The 18,471-nt window shown below is 50.1% G+C and overlaps 3 protein-coding genes across 3 annotated transcripts; all 3 read right to left on the minus strand.

Annotated features, from left to right (window-relative positions):
• Window positions 1–925: 925 nt before the first annotated feature.
• LOC307207373 (elongation factor 2-like) lies at window positions 926–2,440 on the minus strand. The gene is made up of 3 exons (XM_079961147.1): window positions 2,350–2,440; window positions 2,115–2,247; window positions 926–1,185 (listed from the first exon to the last, which is right to left on the minus strand). The coding sequence occupies exons 1-3, from the start codon at window positions 2,377–2,379 to the stop codon at window positions 992–994; spliced, it is 357 nt and encodes a 118-aa protein (XP_079817273.1). The 5' UTR covers window positions 2,380–2,440; the 3' UTR covers window positions 926–991.
• Window positions 2,441–3,722: 1,282 nt separating this feature from the next.
• On the minus strand, window positions 3,723–7,860 carry LOC307207361 (uncharacterized protein; the record flags this gene model as incomplete). The annotated part of the gene is made up of 8 exons (XM_079961128.1): window positions 3,723–3,948; window positions 4,251–4,327; window positions 4,432–4,744; window positions 4,869–4,945; window positions 5,079–5,122; window positions 5,436–5,497; window positions 5,715–5,779; window positions 7,791–7,860. The coding sequence occupies 8 exons, from the start codon at window positions 7,858–7,860 to the stop codon at window positions 3,895–3,897; spliced, it is 762 nt and encodes a 253-aa protein (XP_079817254.1). The 3' UTR covers window positions 3,723–3,894.
• A 7,679-nt stretch (window positions 7,861–15,539) lies between these two features.
• On the minus strand, window positions 15,540–17,456 carry LOC307207381 (elongation factor 2-like). Its single transcript, XM_079961157.1, has 2 exons — window positions 17,294–17,456; window positions 15,540–16,366 (listed from the first exon to the last, which is right to left on the minus strand). Exons 1-2 carry the CDS (start codon window positions 17,334–17,336, stop codon window positions 16,173–16,175), a joined length of 237 nt encoding a protein of 78 aa, XP_079817283.1. The 5' UTR covers window positions 17,337–17,456; the 3' UTR covers window positions 15,540–16,172.
• Between the last annotated feature and the right edge of the window lie 1,015 nt (window positions 17,457–18,471).

Below are 18,471 nucleotides of genomic sequence, written 5' to 3' on the forward strand. Positions count from 1 at the left end.
CCCTGGGTTGCGTGACAGTAATCTACGCCAAAATCAGGGAGCTGTGAAGCTTCAAGTCAAGGACCGCTCATCTGTTTGAGGCCGGTGGGCATTATCTGCCGAACCAGATAAACAGCTGTGGGCACCACACACTGCAGCCTGGTCTATGGGCTACGGCTGAATGCTTGCCGTGGGCCTCATTACAACAGCCCTGCAGGCGCCAGCAAAGGACCGTGTGCACATATACAACCCCTGCACTAAGCGCACCGTTTTCTAAGTAAAACTGCTTTCGTACAGCACAGATGAGCTCCCCCCTTGCTTCTAAGTGTGTGGGCTCAGGTCTCAACGGCTCTTAAAGACATCCAACACAACAGGCAGCCTCGTCTTATTAAATTTATTATTCCAGTGGTACTAATACATTGATTTGCACAATGACACCCATTTAGCAGAGAGGCTGCGGGCCTTCTAGCTTTTGCCCAACTAGAAAAGCCTCCCGCCCTTTTCTCTCCCAATCCTAAAAGAAAATTCCTCCAGACTGCCCCCCCCTTCCCCATCGAATCCAGTATTTGAGTATGGAATGAAATTTCACGCACCCTTTTCTTTTCGGAAGTTTTCCTGTCCTCCCCAACCTGCAAACCAAGGGACGAAAAGACAGGTTTCCCCCCCCCCCTTCACTTGGCTCCGAGCGTCAAATCAATATGGAGGCGGGCAACGTTTCAGTTGCATCCAATGGAAATGTATTTTTGGAAGTTATAATGGCACTGGGTGAGCGGCCCCGCTAGTTCGTGTGCAGACGGCCGGGAACCTCTAAGGCTGAATGCAGACACGGCTCTTTTTAAAATCTGCCCCGAGACGGAAGATCAAGCAAGGAAGTAGCCCAATGCCTTTTGCAAGACACCTGCGGCACTGATGTTACTATGCAAGTTAAATTTGGAGTCCCACAACATACATTTTTAAATTTATTCTTTTACATCTGGTGTGGCATTTTTAATTCTGCTTGGTTGATTGGTTTTTACAATTTGTCCAGGAAGTTATCTAGTGCGGGAATGCCCTCCTTCAGCCCTTTGCGCTTGCGGGTCTCGGCGACCACCTGGCAGGGGCGGCTGGTGTTGTCGAACGGGTCTCCGGGCAGGATCTGCCAGTGGTCAAACACACACTGGGGGAAAGCCTGGCCACCCGTGTTGGATCTCAAGTCAGCAGTGAAGCCTGTTAAGAGGGAGGGAGAGAGAGAGAGAGAGAGAGAGAGAGAGAGAGAGAGAGAGAGAGAGAGAAGAGTTTATACTATAAGCAAACAAAACTGCAAGACAGAAATACAGGTGTTCACGTTGACCCACACACCCCACAACCAGCTCCTGGTCTTAACTAAATGCATCATCCTGGAGGCATAAGGTAAAGGGACCCATGACCATTAGGTCCAGTTGTGACCGACTCTGGGGTTGCAGCGCTCATCTCGCTTTCTTGGCCAAGGGAACCGGCATACAGCTTCCGGGTCATGTGGCCAGCATGACTCAGCCGCTTCTGGCGAACCAGAGTAGCGCACGGAAACGGCGTTTACCTTCCCGCTGGAGCGGTACCTATTTATCTACTTGCACTTTGACGTGCTTTCGAACTGCTAGGTTGGCAGAAGGGACCGAGCAACGGGAGCTCACCCCGTCACGGGGATTCGAACCGCCGACCTTCAGATCAGCAAGTCCTAGGCTCTGTGGTTTAATATTAGTGATAATTTATACCCAACCCTTCTGGCTGAGTTTCCCCAGCCACTCTAGGCAGCTCTCAACAGAATGCTAAAAACACGATCAAACATCAAACACTGAAAACTTCCCGAAACAGGGCTGCCTTCAGATGTCTTCTAAAAATCAGATAGTTTATTTCCTTGACATCTGATGGGAAGGGGTTCCACGGGGAGGGCACCACCACCGAGAAGGCCCTCAAAGCTGGGCCTCAGTGTCCAAGCTGAATGATGGGGGTGGAGACGTTCCTTCAGGTATAATGGGCCATTTAGGGCTTTAAAGGTAAGTACCAACACTTTTAGCCTGGGAGACAACCTCTGATCGATCCTTCACACCTCCAGCTGCTGACAAAAGTCACCTGGAAGATTCAAGTGCCAAGGGAGGCTGATAAAAGCTGACACTTACCAAAGGACTCGTTGACAGGAAGATAGGCCTTGACCACAAACATGGGGGTGCCGGCCACCTGGGACTCCTCAAAGACGTGCCCCCGCTTCCTGTTCAGCACGCCATAGATGCCACCCACAACCTGTTCTGGGCACTGGAAGGGGAAGAAAGCGGGTATATGTTACAGCACTGCACGGAGTCAAGCCAGCGGGCTGCTGCCGCCTCTTAAGAACACAGCCTGCCTCCAGTTACCCACCTGGATCTCCACAAGGTAGATGGGCTCCATGAGGCGGGGCTGAGCCGTCAACACGCAGGCATAGAGACACCTTCTGGCCGTGGGAATGCGAAAGGCTGGGCTGGATGAATCCCAAGCCGGAATTAAGATCGCTGGAAGAAATATCAACAACCTCAGATATGCAGATGACACAACCTTGATGGCAGAAAGTGAGGAGGAATTAAAGAACCTCCTAATGAGGGTGAAAGAGGTGAGCGCAAAATATGGTCTGAAGCTCAACATCAAAAAAACGAAGATCATGGCCACTGGGCCCATCACCTATTAGGAAGTCCATATTTCAAAACAGGAAGTTTTACATCATTGTGAAATTGTATAATTTTGCACTAACGCATACTTGTTTTGACATTCATGTACCTTATTGTTCGCGTTAGTAATTACTAACATCCGAGGTTATGTAAAAATCACCTGCAAGTATCTTCACCACGCCTTTTCTTGCCAGAGGTTCGGGCGCCAAATCTATGTGTGCGTTTAGCGATCTCGCGGCATCCTCGCAACGATCCTGCAAAGCTGGCGAGGCAGAGAGGAGTGGCGCTTTGCCCAAGCCCTCTTAATGACAACCCAGCTTGCCCTGCCTTGAGTCCAGCTGCTCCTCTGCTGGTGCCAAGCATCATTGGTGCCAGGCATCCCGTGGATCACAGCCCCATAGTGAGAAAACTCACAGGCCCCCTCCTCGCTGAAAAGCAGCGCTGGGAAACAGAGGGAGATTTTCCGTGGGGTTTTTGCAGCCCTTTCCTCAACACCACCTGCTGCATCTCTTCTCAAAAGCCACCCTCCCCTCAAGTCTGCTTTTTATCAATGAATCAGGGCCCGTGTGTGTGTGTGTGTGTGTGTGTGGTCACTTTCGCTCACCATTCGCTGTCGCTCATCATTTCTGCCTGTCATTCTCACCTCGGACCTCCTGGTTTTCACCCCTCGGATTCGGCGCAGCCTGAATTTCTGGCTCAGTTGAAATAACTCCTCGGAATCAGCCTTCGCAGCCCGGTGCCCTCTGGGTGTTCTGAACTGCAACCTGCGTTGGCTGCGGGGGGTGCTGGGAGTTGTAGCGCAGGGCGCCCGGCGGGCGCAAGGTTGTGGATTGCTGCTTTGGACAATGGAGAAAATGTTGGCATGGTAAATTAGCGACAAAAGGTCAGAACTGTTGAGAGGACCTGAGTGGTGGGATCTAGGGGTATTATGGGGAGGGTGCTGTGATGGTGTTTCCTGCTTGGCAGGGGGTTGGACTCGATGGCCCTTGTGGTCTCTTCCAACTCTATGATTCTATGATTCTAAGAAATGGAGGCAGTGAGAGATTTTACTTTCTTGGGCTCCATGATCACTGCAGATGGTGCCACTGCATTCCTTATCAGCTATAGCTCCGCCTTATCCATTTCTGTACTGCTTCCATGTTATTTTGATACTGGCTCTTGTAGGAACGCCTTGGTTTTAAGTATGAGAGTTGGTCTGGAAGTCTGGAGCAGGGTGTTCTCCCCGCTCTGTGCAAATTCTCCCTTCTTCCTCTTACCTGTATTATTTGCGGGGAGGGGGCTTCAGCAGCAGCCACAGCGGTGCAGCAGTCCTTCCCTGCAAGAAAGAAGGAATCCCTGAATGTGTGAATGGTCTGTCACTGACCAAATGACCAGGGACGGGGCTTCAAGAAGCCGTTGCAGGAAGTCGAGTCTCAGGTGAGCAGAGGGCTCTTGGGTTCGAATCCTGTTTCCGGCGAGGGGCGTACCGATGGGGGGCAGGGGGGGCGGGCTGCCCCAGGTGCTATCCTGAAGGGGGGTGACATTCCGACGCGCCCCCTGCCGGCGCCCCGCAAACCCGCAAATCGCGAGCGGCAAAGCATAGAGCGGCAAAGCACTGAAACCCCCCTGTCCCCTTACCTGTGAGGCGAGAGGCCGTTGTCTCGGCTCCAGGCCCTCCCGGGATGCGGCGGCTCCCAGGCTGAACCGTCTCCTCGCTGCAAAACAAAGGGAGACATCAGCCGGAGCCTGGCTCCCAGCCACGCGAGCCCCAGTCTGGGGCAGGAGGGTGGGGATCTGAGAAGGGGGCATTTCATCCTACCTGATCTTATTAACTGCCCCACCCTGAACTCCTCCATGCGGGCAGCGTCAGGGCTCCCTCCCGACCGGCCTGGCACAGAGGCAGCAGCCAAAGTCTCCCCCTGCTCCGGAATCACTTGGGAGGCGTTTTTGATGGGGGGAAGCCTTGGCTGCTGCTTCTGCGCCAGGTACGGCCGGGCAGGAGCCATTCCCGCACGGGGAACGGAGGGAGGGTGAGGCAGGCGAGGATCAGGAACCGCCGGGAACCGCCGTGATGTTCTGCCAATCTTTGTCCCGGGAGCAGGCGCTGGAGCCTCATCCCTGGAGGTGTTGCCCTGTGGAGGAAGCAGAAAGCATCTGGTGAGTAGGGGCTGGGGCGGATGAAAAACTACTGCCCCATTTTTATGGCCCCCCAAAAGAAATTCCACAAGGACTCTTTCCTTCCTTCTGTCCCAGTACCTGATGTTCGCCACGTCCGCCACGTCCCTCCAGGGATTTCGCCAGCATGGGGTAGACGGTGGGGAAAGACTCCCTCCCTGCAAAGGAGATGGAAGAATCAGCAAGCGCCTGGATCCCAGATGATAGCACCAGTCTGGTGCATGAGGGAGGGGGGACACGGGAAGGAAACATTCCTAAAATATGGGGCACCCTATTGGCATTTCCACTTACCTGAAGTGGGAGCCTTTCCCCCCTCATACTGGCGGGCCTCTCGCCTAAGGAAGAAACAAGTTCTGTTAGTCTGATTGCTTGGAGGAGTTGGAACCAAATAAATATACAGATGATAATATTCATTATTATCACCTCTATATTTAGACATGTTGGTGGACAAATTTGGGAGTCGATTTTGTGCCCCACCCCTCACCTGCGTCCCTGGCGGGGGCCCACCTCACCACCCCCTAGCTAGGGCCCTGCCTGGACCACAGAGAAACCTTCATAAAAGTACAGGGATCTCTAAATCAGGCCTTCCTCCTCCACCCCCAAGATCCCTGGGAAACACTTCCCCGGCCACACAAGGTCACAACATACCTCCAGATGTTACTGGGTTTTCCTGCACCGCTGGGCTGCTGCTGCTTCCCCAAACCACGGCCCTGCAAAGAGAAAAGGACATTGTACTCTCTAGGGGGCAGAACAAGCACTCCTGCCAGGCTGCTCCTGTCTGGGCGCCTGACCCTTGCTTGGAAGGAGGGGGGCAAGGGGCTGGGGCGAGACGGGACTGCAACCCCCAACCCAGCCCTGTTTCACTCAGGTCAGCACCATGACCACCCTGCACATGTGGGGAATGGATTCCCCATGGAATTAACCTACCACAATCTCCAGAGGTGCCCCTCCAGCCGCCTTCATATTTGGATGTTTCAGGAGCCTTTTATGTCCTAGGAGACAGAAAGGAAAATAAAAAACATAGGAAGAGTTTACAAGTGGGAAGACTTATAACACCGTCTAGAAATGACACCAAAGAAGGATGTTCTTCTCATTATAGGGGATTGGAATGCTAAAGTAGGGAGTCAAGAGATAAAAGAAACAACTGGCAAGTTTGGCCATGGAGTTCAAAACGAAGCAGGGCAAAGGCTAATAGAGTTCTGCCGAGAGAACAAGCTGGTCATCACAAACACTCTTTTCCAACAACACAAGAGACGACTCTACACATGGACATCACCAGGTGGGCAGCATTGAAATCAGATTGATTATATTCTCTGCAGCCAAAGATGGAAAAGCTCTATACAGTCAGCAAAAACAAGACCTGGAGCTGACTGTGGCTCAGATCATCAGCTTCTTATAGCAAAATTCAAGCTTAAACTGAAGAAAGTAGGGAAAACCACTGGGCCGGTAAGATACAATCTAAGTCAAATCCCTTATGAATACACAGTGGAAATGAGGAACAGGTTTAAGGATTTAGATTTGGTAGACAGAGTGCCTGAAGAACTACGGATGGAGGCTCGCAACATTATACAGGAGGCAGCAACGAAAACCATCCCAATGAAAAGGAAATGCAAGAATGCAAACAGAAGCAGAAGACATCAAGAAGAGGTGGCAAGAACACACAGAGGAATTATACCAGAAAGATATGGATGTCTTGTACACCCCAGGTGTGGTTGCTGGCCTTGAGCCAGACATCCTGGAGAGTGAAGTCAAATGGGCCTTAGAAAGCACTGCTAATAACAAGGCCAGTGGAAGTGATGATATTCCAGCTGAACTATTTAAAATTTTAAACGATGATGCTGTTAAGATGCTACACTCAATATGCCAGCAAGTTTGGAAAACTCAGCAGTGGCCAGAGGATTGGAGAAGATCAGTCTACATCTCAATCCCAAAGAAGGGCAGTGCCAAAGAATGCTCCAACTACCGCACAATTGCACTCATTTCACACGCTAGCAAGGTTATGCTTAAAATTCTACAAGGCAGGCTTAAGCAGTATGTGGACCAAGAACGAAAACAAAAACCATCCCAATGAAAAGGAAATGCAAGAAGGGGAAGAAATGGAGGCAGTGAGAGATTTTACTTTCTTGGGCTCCATGATCACTGCAGAAGGTGACAGCAGTCAGGAAATTAAAAGATGCCTGCTTCTTGGGAGAAAAGCAATGACAAACCTGGACAGCATCTTAAAAAGCAGAGACATCACCTTGCCAACAAAGGTCCGTATAGTTAAAGCTCTGGTTTTCCCAGTAGTGATGTATGGAAGTGAGAGCTGGACCATAAAGAAGGCTGATTGCCAAAGAATGGATGCTTTTGAATTATGGTGCTGGAAGGAGACTCTTGAGGGTCCCATGGACTGCAAGAAGATCAAACCAATCCATTCTGAAGGAAATCAGCCCTGAGTGCTCACTGGAAGGACAGATCCTGAAGCTGAGGCTCCAAGACTTTGACCACCTCATGAGAAGAGAAGACTCCCTGGAAAAGACCCTGATGCTGGGAAAGATGGAGGGCACAAAGAGAAGAGGACGACAGAGGACGAGATGGGGGGACACTGTTCTCGAAGTTATGAATATGAGTTTGACCAATCCATGGGAGGCAGTGGAAGATAGGAGTGCCTGGCGTGCTCTGGTCCAGGGGGTCACAAAGATTGGTATACGACTAAACGACTAAACAGCAACAAGTTGCTTTGGGAGACGATAATCAGGCATAGCCCAGTTCTGTGAAGCTTGGAGGGGGATGTGAGGCATCTGGGCTTTAGCAGCACAGTGGTGCCTCGGGTTAAGAACTTAATTCGTTCTGGAGGTCCGTTCTCAACCTGAAACTGTTCTTAACCTGAGGTACCACTTTTGCTAATGGGGCCTCCCGCTGCCGCTGCGCCACCAGAGCACGACTTCTGTCCTCATCCTGAAGCAAAGTTCTTAACCTGAGGTACAATTTCTGTACAAGCCAAGCCCTGGCTCCATGGCTCACCTGAATCAAGAGAATCATCTTGCCGCCAATATGGCTGAGATCCCATTCTTGCTGCATTAAATGACCACATCCTCGGAGCAATGGCAGCTATGTCCAGTTCAGCTCCAGCCCCCCCCCCTCGTGCCGCCTTCTAGAACCCACCACTCTCAACTGACTCTCACCTGCCCCCCCCTTCAAACTCCATTTCCAAGCCTCCTTCCATCTTCCGTCTCCACCAGAATTCCACTCTCTCTCTCTCTCTTCCCCCTCCCTCCTTGCTTTGGAATTGTAATAGCATCACCTCACAATAATAATATTGCCACTCATCTCCTCTAGGCCTCCTACCTTGAGAATCCATCTTTCTCTACCAACTCTCACTGTCATCTGACAGGCATCCCCTTTAAAACCAGGGGGGGTCAAAGTGTGCTGGGATGAGGCCACCGTGGGTCAGGCCAGAGGGGGCTGGTGGGGGTGTGGTTGTGCCTCCCCTTCTTCTGCATTTTGCTCCCCCGCCTGATCCTTCAGCTGCTCGAGAGAATCATAGCATGGCAGAGTTGGAAGGGGTGCCAAGGGTCATCCAGTCCAACCCCCGGCAGTGCAAGGATCCTGCCCACAGCCAGCCCTGGCTGGGCTCCACACTCCCACCACCTTCTTCCCAGCCGGATGCACAGACCCCTTGCCATTCTGCATGGGGTGGGGAAAGGGGAGAGAGAGATGTTTTGCTCCCTGTCCCTCCGGACATGGATATGAGAGCCCTGTCAATATCTCAAGGGCGTCCCAGGGAGGAAGCTTGTCTTCTCCTGCTCCAGAGGCCCTCAGGATCTGAAGCCATGGCTTCAAGCGACCAGAAAGGAGATTCCGACTCCAGGAAGAACTTTCTGACAGCAAGAGATGTTTGACAGCGGGAGGAAATCCCTTGGAAGGCGGTAGACTCTCTTTCTTTGGAGGTTTTTCAGCAGAGCTTGGACGGCCACTTGCCATGGGTTCTTGAGCTGAGATTCCTGCATTGCAGGGGTTGGACTAGAGCGTGTTACTTCCAGGTTTCGATGCTCGCACATGCGCCGACGCACAAAATGATGTCACGCTGTCAGGGACTCAGCGGGAGCGCAGGGAGGAGAGGAGATGGAGAGCGAGGGGGAGCAATCCGAGGGCAGCGTAGGAGAAGATGACAGCAGCCCGAGAGATTCCATGAGCCTCTCCAGCGAATCAGAAGATTCACAGAAGGGGGCGCCGATGGGCAGAGCAAGGGGGGACCCAAGGGGGACACCCCAGAAGTAAGGGGCCAGCGGGGACTCCCAGAGCAGCAGTTGGAAATCAGGACCAGCTTCCCCACCAGAGCGTAGTGGGGGGGAGGAGTCCCAGGTATCAGAGCCCACATATTCACCACCAGCGAGAGAAGATGAGTCAGGGTTGGCCACGCCTCCATCGGAGAGCGAGGGAACGGTCAAGAGGAAAGTTGCAGGCTGGGCGCACGCGCCAAGTTCAAATGTACAGGCGAGCGGCACAGAAGGTAGCCCGGATAGGGAACCAGGTCCTAAAGCCCGCCGGAAGGAGGGGGAAGAATCATCAGGGTCAGCGTCAGAGGAGTCCAGAAAGGATGAAACCCTATGGGCACAGGACATAGGTCATGACATTATGTTTGCTGACTGGGAGCAGTTATGGACCACAGGTATTAAATTTACGGCATGTAATGCCTTACGAGAAAACATTATGAAAATGATTTACAGGTGGTACATGACTCCAGTCAAGCTTGCGAAGATTTATCATTTGCCCAATAACAAATGTTGGAAATGTAAAGAGACTGAAGGTACCTTCTTCCACCTTTGGTGGACCTGCCCAAAGATTAAGGCCTTCTGGGAAATGATTTACAATGAGATTAAGAAAGTACTTAAATGCACGTTTCATAAGAAACCAGAGGCATTTCTCTTGGGTATGGTCGGCCAGCTGGTGCCGAGGAAGGATAAAAACTTCTTTTTGTACGCTACTACGGCAGCAAGGATTCTTCTAGCAAAGCATTGGAAGACTCAAGAGCTACCCACGCTGGAGGAATGGCAGGCGAAAGTGATCGACTTTATGGGACTGGCAGAAATGACCGGCAGAATCCGAGACCAAGAGAAAGAGACTGTGGAAGAAGACTGGAAGAAGTTTAAAATATATCTTAAGAGCTACTATAAAATTGAGGAGTGCTAAAATGCTAAGGGAGAGGAAGACGTAGAATTACAGCGGTAAATTTTGTTTGATTTAGGGTGAAATTGAAAGGGAGAATGAATTTATATTTAATTGGCTAAAAGGGTTATTGAATAATTGTTAAAAATAAAAGGATGCAAAAAGGGGAAGGTATGGAGAAGTCCGAGAAAAGAGGCTTATGGAAATAAGGTTAAGAAATTATGAATTTATGTGTTTGTTTTTATGCTTTTTCTGTTGTGTTTGTTAAAAAATTGGAAAATTAATAAAAACTTATTATAAAAAAACAACAACAGAAAGGATGAAACCCTAGCGGGCAGGAGGGCCCAGAGGAGAAAGGAACTTAGGAAGAGGTGGAGCAAAGCGAGAGTCTTAAACTGGTGTGGAAGGGGCGGAGACTCAGACGGGACTTCGTCGGTCTAGGCTTTAAGACGTAGAGCTGCGCGCTGCGGCTTTGAAATGGAAACTAAACCTCAATAAAGACTTTTGTACATAGCGACAGCCTGGCGTTGGTCCTCTGTGAGCTGGGACCTAGAGGCAGCTCTGACACACGCGCATGTGCAGAAAGGCAAAAAGCGATGCGTGCGTGCGCAGATGTGCCGTCGCTAGTTACGTTCGCTTCCGGACGCAAATGGGGCTCCGGAACGGATCCCGTTCGCATCGTGAGATACCACTGTACTCTAGCATATATTCAACACAAAAACCAGCAGCAATTTGTTTTTGACAAAGGACAGCTGGACATATAAAGGGCCCCATTACCTTCAGTAGCTTCGGGCCTCATCAATCCTAAATCCGGCCCTGCATCGGACGTTTAGCTTCCAAAGAACGTTTGCAAACCAGAACATTCATTCCGGGGTTGCAGTATTTGGGGACCGGAATGCAAGGCGTTTGAGATCCAAGGTATAACTGTATGTTCTTTTAAATATATTTTTTTCTCCGTGAAAAATACCCTGATGTTGGGAAAGATGGAGGGCACAAGGAGAAGGGGACGACAGAGGACAAGATGGTGGGACAGTGTTCTCGAAGCTACCAGTATGAGTTTGACCAAATGGCAGGAGGCAGTGGAAGACAGGAGTGCCTGGCATGCTCTGGTCCAGGGGGTCACGAAGAGTCGGACACGACTAAACAACAAGAAGTCACCATGTTCCCTAAAGCACTGGGGATCAGCTTGTCCAGACCTTACAACCCACCTCTGACTTCCCAAGCTGCAACATGGGACCGAGTTCCGCATTTCTGCTTACAGTTTACTCTTAGAGGGGGAGGAAAGCGGGGAGGGGGGAATTCACTGGCAACCAATGCACCCAAATTCACTGGCATTCCTTGGGTTTCAGACAGTACATGGGTACAGTGGTGCCCCGCAAGACGAATGCCTCGCAAGACGGAAAATTTGCTAGACGAAAGGGTTTTCCGTTTTGGAGGTGCTTCGCAAAACGAATTTCCCTATGGGCTTGCTTTGCAAGACGAAAATGTCTTGCGAGTTCCTGCAGGGTTTTTTCCTCTCCCCCCCCCTTTTCTAAGCCGCTAAGCCTCTTATCCACTAAGCCGATAAGCCGCTAAAAGCCGCTAATAGTGCTAATCTGTTAAGCTGTCAATGGGCTTGCTTCGCAAGACGAAAAAACCGCTAGACGAAGAGAATCGCGGAACAGATTCTTTTCGTCTTGCGAGGCACCACTGTAGTTTTAATTTCGTGACTGCTGTCACCATCTGCAGTGATCATGGAGCCCAAGAAAGTAAAATCTCTCACTGCCTCCATTTCTTCCCCTTCTATTTGCCAGGAGGTGATGGGACCAGTGGCCATGATCTTAGTTTTTTTGATGCTGAGCTTCAGACCATATTTTGTGCTCTCCACTTTCACCCTCATTTAGAGGTTTTTTTAATGGTGACTTTATGGGACAATAAACTCCAACTGCTCCTAATCCTTGGGCATGCCAGCTGGGGCCCAAGGAGTCCAACATCCTCTGGAAACCCCAAGGCAGCTAATGTTCCTCCAGGATGCCTCCAGCTAAACTGGCCACCATCGTGCCAAGCATTGGGCAAATCTACTTTAGAATGCAGTGCACTTGGCGTTCAGGCTTGTAGACACTTCAGAAACCAGGCAGGGCAGCAAGAACTGTACATGTGAGCAGTACATGTGAAAAGGATCTAGGAGTCTTGGTTGACTACAAACTTGACATGAGCCAACAGTGTGACGCGGCAGCTAAGAAAGCCAATGCAATTCTGGGCTGCATCAATAGGAGTATAGCATCTAGATCAAGGGAAGTAATAGTGCCACTGTATTCTGCTCTGGTCAGACCTCACCTGGAGTACTGTGTCCAGTTCTGGGCACCACAGTTCAAGAAGGACACTGACAAACTGGAACGTGTCCAGGAGGGCAACCAAAATGGTCAAAGGCCTGGAAACGATGCCTTATGAGGAACGGCTAAGGGAGCTGAGCATGTTTAGCCTGGAGAAGAGGAGGTTAAGGGGTGATATGATAGCCATGTTCAAATATATAAAAGGATGTCACATAGAGGAGGGAGAAAGGTTGTTTTCTGCTGCTCCAGAGAAGCGGACACGGAGCAATGGTTCCAAACTACAAGAAAGAAGATTCCACCTAAACATTAGGAAGAACTTCCTGACAGTAAGAGCTGTTTGACAGTGGAATTTGCTGCCAAGGAGTGTGGTGGAGTCTCCTTCTTTGGAGGTCTTTAAGCAGAGGCTTGACAACCATATGTCAGGAGTGCTCTGATGGTGTTTCCTGCTTGGCAGGGGGTTGGACTCGATGGCCCTGGTGGTCTCTTCCAACTCTATGATTCTATGAACTCTTGTGGATACCTGGTTCTTGCACCATACCACACTCAGTTATCGGCTGCCTTTTTTGTTTCCTGGACCAATTCAAGGTGCTCCTTAAACTTCCTAAATCAGGAGCGGGAACTGCCCCGAGATCTACAGATAAAGGGTGGTTATATGAATTTATTAAATAATAATAATAATTCTGCTTGCAAGGCCATTTCCCCCAAACCCCACCCTCCCATGCTAGATAACAAACACAGATCGCAAGGGATGGGTTGATTTTTGCTTGGAGCAGTGTGTTCCCTGTGCCCATCAGCTGGGCAAAATGCAGGGTTGGGACTGGCAATAAACAACGCCCTTTGTGCAGCCAGCTGTTGGGAGCCCTCCGTAAGGAATTTTGACAGGTGGAGACAACTCACATGTACATGATGCCGTGCGGTTGACCTGTGGGTTGCCCCACACAGCCAGTCCGCCCACTCGTTGGGGTCAGGTAGTAAAGATCCGGACCCCAAAGCCCAAATTATTTCCCACCTGAGTATATCTAACATGAGCCTCCCCAAACACAAACTTCAGGCTGAGTCTACCTTAAGAGCCATTAGGCTGGCAGGTACCAGCAGGCCAGACGCGGGTGGCGCTGTGGGTTAAACCACAGAACCTAGGACTTCCCGATCAGGTTGGCGGGACGGGGTGAGCTCCCGTTGCTCGGTCCCTGCTCCTGCCAACCTAGCAGTTCGAAAGCACATCAAAGTGCTAGCAGATAAATAGGTACTGCTCCTGCGGGAAGGCAAACGGCATTTCGGTGCGCTGCTCTGGTTCGCCAGAAGCGGCTTAGTCATGCTGGCCACATGACCCGGAAGCTGTACGCCGGCTCCCTCAGCCAATAAAGCAAGATGAGCGCCACAACCCCAGAGTTGGTCACGACTGGACGTAATGGTCAGGGGTCCCTTTACCTTTACTTTTTACCAGCAGGCCACACTGTGTGACCTCAGTGCTTGCAGATATCAGGCTGTCTCAAAAGACAATGGAGTGCACCTCCAGGGGTGAAATCAAAGCACTGTTAGCAGCACCCAAGTGACCACCCCAGGGCAGATAGATAGCCGTGTTGGTCTGCCATAGTCAAAACAAAATAAAAAAATTCCTTCCAGTAGCACCTTAAAGACCAACTAAGTTAGTTCTAGGTATGAGCTTTCGTGTGCATGCACACTTCTTCAGATACACTGAAACAGAAGTCACCAGACCCTTCTATATAGTGAGAAGGTGGGGAGGGGTATTACTCAGAAGGGTGGTGGGAATGGGTGATTGGCAGATAGCTGTGATGAGCCTGTTGACAACTCTTAACGACTGCAATAGGTCTTACAGGAAAAACTTAAAACCATGGAGAGACCTGGTCTGAACAAAGACATTGGATTCTTATCTCATTATACATGACAAAGCCATTTTTCACCTTCTCACCCCTTGCTTTTTCCTGTCCTATCTGCCAATCACCCATTCCCACCACCCTTCTGAGTAATACCCCTCCCCACCTTCTCACTATATAGAAGGGTCTGGTGACTTCTGTTTCAGTGTATCTGAAGAAGTGTGCATGCACACGAAAGCTCATACCTAGAACTAACTTAGTTGGTCTTTAAGGTGCTACTGGAAGGAATTTTCTTATTTTGTTTTCACCCCAGGGCGTAAGCCTGGGCAGTGAATATGGGGGCCCTGCGCTGCCCAGATGACAAGACTGGCTGATGGGGTCCAAAGGAAAGCAGAGCAAGACACCTGGATGCAGGTGTTGCAAGTGTACAAGCACCGCCCAACCATTTTAGGGAATCCATTTAGGATTTGGGCAGTTTACTCCTTAACCCTTTCTTCTCCCAAAGGTGTCTTGGCAAGGCAGGAGAGGTTTAGTGACTAGGACAAATGTCAATTTCCCATTTTTTCCAGTCACAAATTCAGTTCCATGTTTGATTTTCAGGGGGGGGGGGGCGTTTGCTTGTTTCTTAAAAGCTCTAATGAAAATTTCTCCCAATATCCAGATTCTCATATGCAATTTTGCTCATACACACATTATGGCAAGCAATTTCCTGTAATATACAGTAATGCAGTTTTCTGCCACTCGTTTCAATGTCCACTTTAGCCTAATTTAGACATTATGGCATACGTTGGGCTGGATTTGCTAAATTCAGAGAAGTGTGACTTTCAAAGGATAGCCATTGTTTCGGTTTGCCTATTGTTTCAGGAAACATGAAACAAGTCCACTTATTTATTCAGTGAAGTGTATATACCTCTTAATTATCGCAAAGGTATCATTCACTCAATCACTACTGGTCTTTATTCATGTCTGTGAGAGTCCCCAGGCGACCTATTTTGATTGCTTGCAAACAGGTTCGATTATATCTATTCCTTATCGAGCCTGCTGTTTGCAAGGGAAGAGGGGGTGGTAACAAGTTAATGAGCACTCATCCTGATTTGCATGCTGGGACTTTGCGAAAACCATCCTGTGTGTTTTTGACCAGCTATTCACAAAAATTAAACCCAGAGGCCTTCAGCCACTAATGCTCCACAGGTTCTATTGTCTTTATTGACAATTCTATTGTCTTTTGAAAAGACCGACCCTGGGTTGCATGACAGTAATCTACGCCAAAATCAGGGAGCTGTGAAGCTTCTAAGGCGCCAGCAAAGAACTGTGTGCACACATACAACCCCTGCACTAAGCGCACCGTTTTCTAAGTAAAACTGCTTTCGTACAGCACAGATGAGCTCCCCCCTTGCTTCTAAATGTGTGGGCTCAGGTCTCAACAGCTCTTAAAGACATCCAACACAACAGGCAGCCTCGTCTTATTAAATTTATTATTCCAGTGGTACTAATACATTGATTTGCACAATGACACCCATTTAGCAGAGAGGCTGCGGGCCTTCTAGCTTTTGCCCAACTAGAAAAGCCTCCCGCCCTTTTCTCTCCCAATCCTAAAAGAAAATTCCTCCAGACTGCCGCCCCCCTTCCCCATCGAATCCAGTATTTGAGTATGGAATGAAATTTCACGCACCCTTTTCTTTTCAGAAGTTTTCCTGTCCTCCCCAATCTGCAAACCAAGGGACGAAAAGACAGGTTTCCCCCCCCCCCACCTTCACTTGGCTCCGAGCATCAAATAAATATGGAGGCGGGCAACGTTTCAGTTGCATCAAATGGAAATGTATTTTTGGAAGTTATAATGGCACTGGGTGAGCGGCCCCGCTAGTTTGTGTGCAGACGGCCTGAAACCGTCTGAATGCAGACACGGCTCTTTTTAAAATCTGCCCCAAGACGGAAGATCAAGCAAGGAAGTGGCCCCAATGCCTTTTGCAAGACACCTGCGGCACTGATGTTACTATGCAAGTTAAATTTGGAGTCCCACAACATACATTTTTAAACTTATTCTTTTACATCTGGTGTGGCATTTTTAATTCTGCTTGGTTGATTGGTTTTTACAATTTGTCCAGGAAGTTATCTAGTGCGGGAATGCCCTCCTTCAGCCCTTTGCGCTTGCGGGTCTCGGCGACCACCTGGCAGGGGCGGCTGGTGTTGTCAAACGGGTCTCCGGGCAGGATCTGCCAGTGGTCAAACACACACTGGGGGAAAGCCTGGCCACCCGTGTTGGATCTCAAGTCAGCAGTGAAGCCTGTGAAGAGGGAGGGAGGGAGAGAGAGAGAGAGAGAGAGAGAGAGAGAGAGAGAGAGAGAGAGGAGTTTATACTATAAGCAAACAAAACTGCAAGACAGAAATACAGGTGTTCAAGTTTACCCACACACCCCACAACCAGCTCCTGGTCTTAACTAAAAGCAGCACCCTGGAGGCATAAGGTAAAGGGACCCATGACCATTAGGTCCAGTTGTGACCGACTCTGGGGTTGCAGCGCTCATCTCGCTTTCTTGGCCAAGGGAACCGGCGTACAGCTTCCGGGTCATGTGGCCAGCAGGACTCAGCCGCTTCTGGCGAACCAGAGCAGCACACGGAAACGGCGTTTATCTTCCCGCTGGAGCGGTACCTATTTATCTACTTGCACTTTGACGTCCTTTCGAACTGCTAGGTTGGCAGAAGGGACCGAGCAACGGGAGCTCACCCCGTCACGGGGATTCGAACCGCCGACCTTCAGATCGGCAAATCCTAGGCTCTGTGGTTTAATATTAGTGATAATTTATACCCAACCCATCTGGCTGAGTTTCCCCAGCCACTCTAGGCAGCTCTCAACAGAATATTAAAAACACAATCAAACATCAAACGTTGAAAACTTCCCGAAACAGGGCTGCCTTCAGATGTCTTCTAAAAATCAGATAGTTTATTTCCTTGACATCTGATGGGAAGGCGTTCCACGGGGAGGGCACCACCACCGAGAAGGCCCTCAAAGCTGGGCCTCAGTGTGCAAGCTGAATGATGGGGGTGGAGACGTTCCTTCAGGTATAATGGGCCATTTAGGGCTTTAAAGGTAAGTACCAACACTTTTAGCCTGGGAGACAACCTCTGATCGATCCTTCACACCTCCAGCTGCTGACAAAGGTCACCTGGAAGATGCAAGTGCCAAGGGAGGCTGATAAAAGCTGACACTTACCAAAGGACTCGTTGACAGGAAGATAGGCCTTGACCACAAACATGGGGGTGCCGGCCACCTGGGACTCCTCAAAGACGTGCCCCCGCTTCCTGTTCAGCACGCCATAGATGCCACCCACAACCTGTTCTGGGCACTGGAAGGGGAAGAAAGCGGGTATATGTTACAGCGCTGCACGGAGTCAAGCCAGCGGGCTGCTGCCGCCTCTTAAGAACACAGCCTGCCTCCAGTTACCCACCTGGATCTCCGCAAGGTAGATGGGCTCCATGAGGCGGGGCTGAGCCGTCAACACGCAGGCATAGAGACACCTTCTGGCCGTGGGAATGCGAAAGGCTGGGCTGGATGAATCCCAAGCCGGAATTAAGATTGCTGGAAGAAATATCAACAACCTCAGATATGCAGATGACACAACCTTGATGGCAGAAAGTGAGGAGGAATTAAAGAACCTCTTAATGAGGGTGAAAGAGGTGAGCGCAAAATATGGCCTGAAGCTCAACATCCAAAAAACGAAGATCATGGCCACTGGGCCCATCACCTATTAGGAAGTCCATATTTCAAAACAGGAAGTTTTACATCATTGTGAAATTGTATAATTTTGCACTAACGCATACTTGTTTTGACATTCATGTACCTTATTGTTTGCGTTAGTAATTACTAACTTCCGAGGTTATGTAAAAATCACCTGCAAGTATCAACACCTTGCCTTTTCAGGCAAGAGGTTCGGGGCGCCAAATCTGTGTGCGTTTAGCGATCTCGCGGCATCCTCGCAACGATCCTGCAAAGCTGGCGAGGCAGAGAGGAGTGGCGCTTTGCCCAAGCCCTCTTAATGACAACCCAGCTTGCCCTGCCTTGAGTCCAGCTGCTCCTCCGCTGGTGCCAAGCATCATTGGTGCCAGGCATCCCGTGGATCACACCCCCATAGTGAGAAAACTCACAGGCCCCCTCCTCGCTGAAAAGCAGCGCTGGGAAACAGAGGGAGATTTTCCGTGGGGTTTTTGCAGCCCTTTCCTCGACACCACCTGCTGCATCTCTTCTCAAAAGCCACCCTCCCCTCAAGTCTGCTTTTTATCAATGAATCAGGGCCCGTGTGTGTGTGTGTGTGGTCACTTTCGCTCACCATTCGCTGTCGCTCATCATTTCTGCCTGTCATTCTCACCTCGGACCTCCTGGTTTTCACCCCT

This window comes from Podarcis cretensis, assembly GCF_951804945.1.
Source record: "Podarcis cretensis genome assembly, chromosome: 18".
NCBI lineage: Eukaryota > Metazoa > Chordata > Lepidosauria > Squamata > Lacertidae > Podarcis > Podarcis cretensis.

Coding starts and splice junctions, on each gene's coding strand:
- LOC307207373 (XM_079961147.1), bottom strand. CDS start 2,379: ATGGAGCCCATCTACCTTGTGGAGATCCAG. Junction 2,248..2,349: donor TCTACCTTGTGGAGATCCAG/GTGGGTAACTGG, acceptor TTCCCCTTCCAG/TGCCCAGAACAGGTTGTGGG. Junction 1,186..2,114: donor TCCTGTCAACGAGTCCTTTG/GTAAGTGTCAGC, acceptor CCCTCTTAACAG/GCTTCACTGCTGACTTGAGA.
- LOC307207381 (XM_079961157.1), bottom strand. CDS start 17,336: ATGTTTGTGGTCAAGGCCTATCTTCCTGTCAACGAGTCCTTTG. Junction 16,367..17,293: donor TCCTGTCAACGAGTCCTTTG/GTAAGTGTCAGC, acceptor CCCTCTTCACAG/GCTTCACTGCTGACTTGAGA.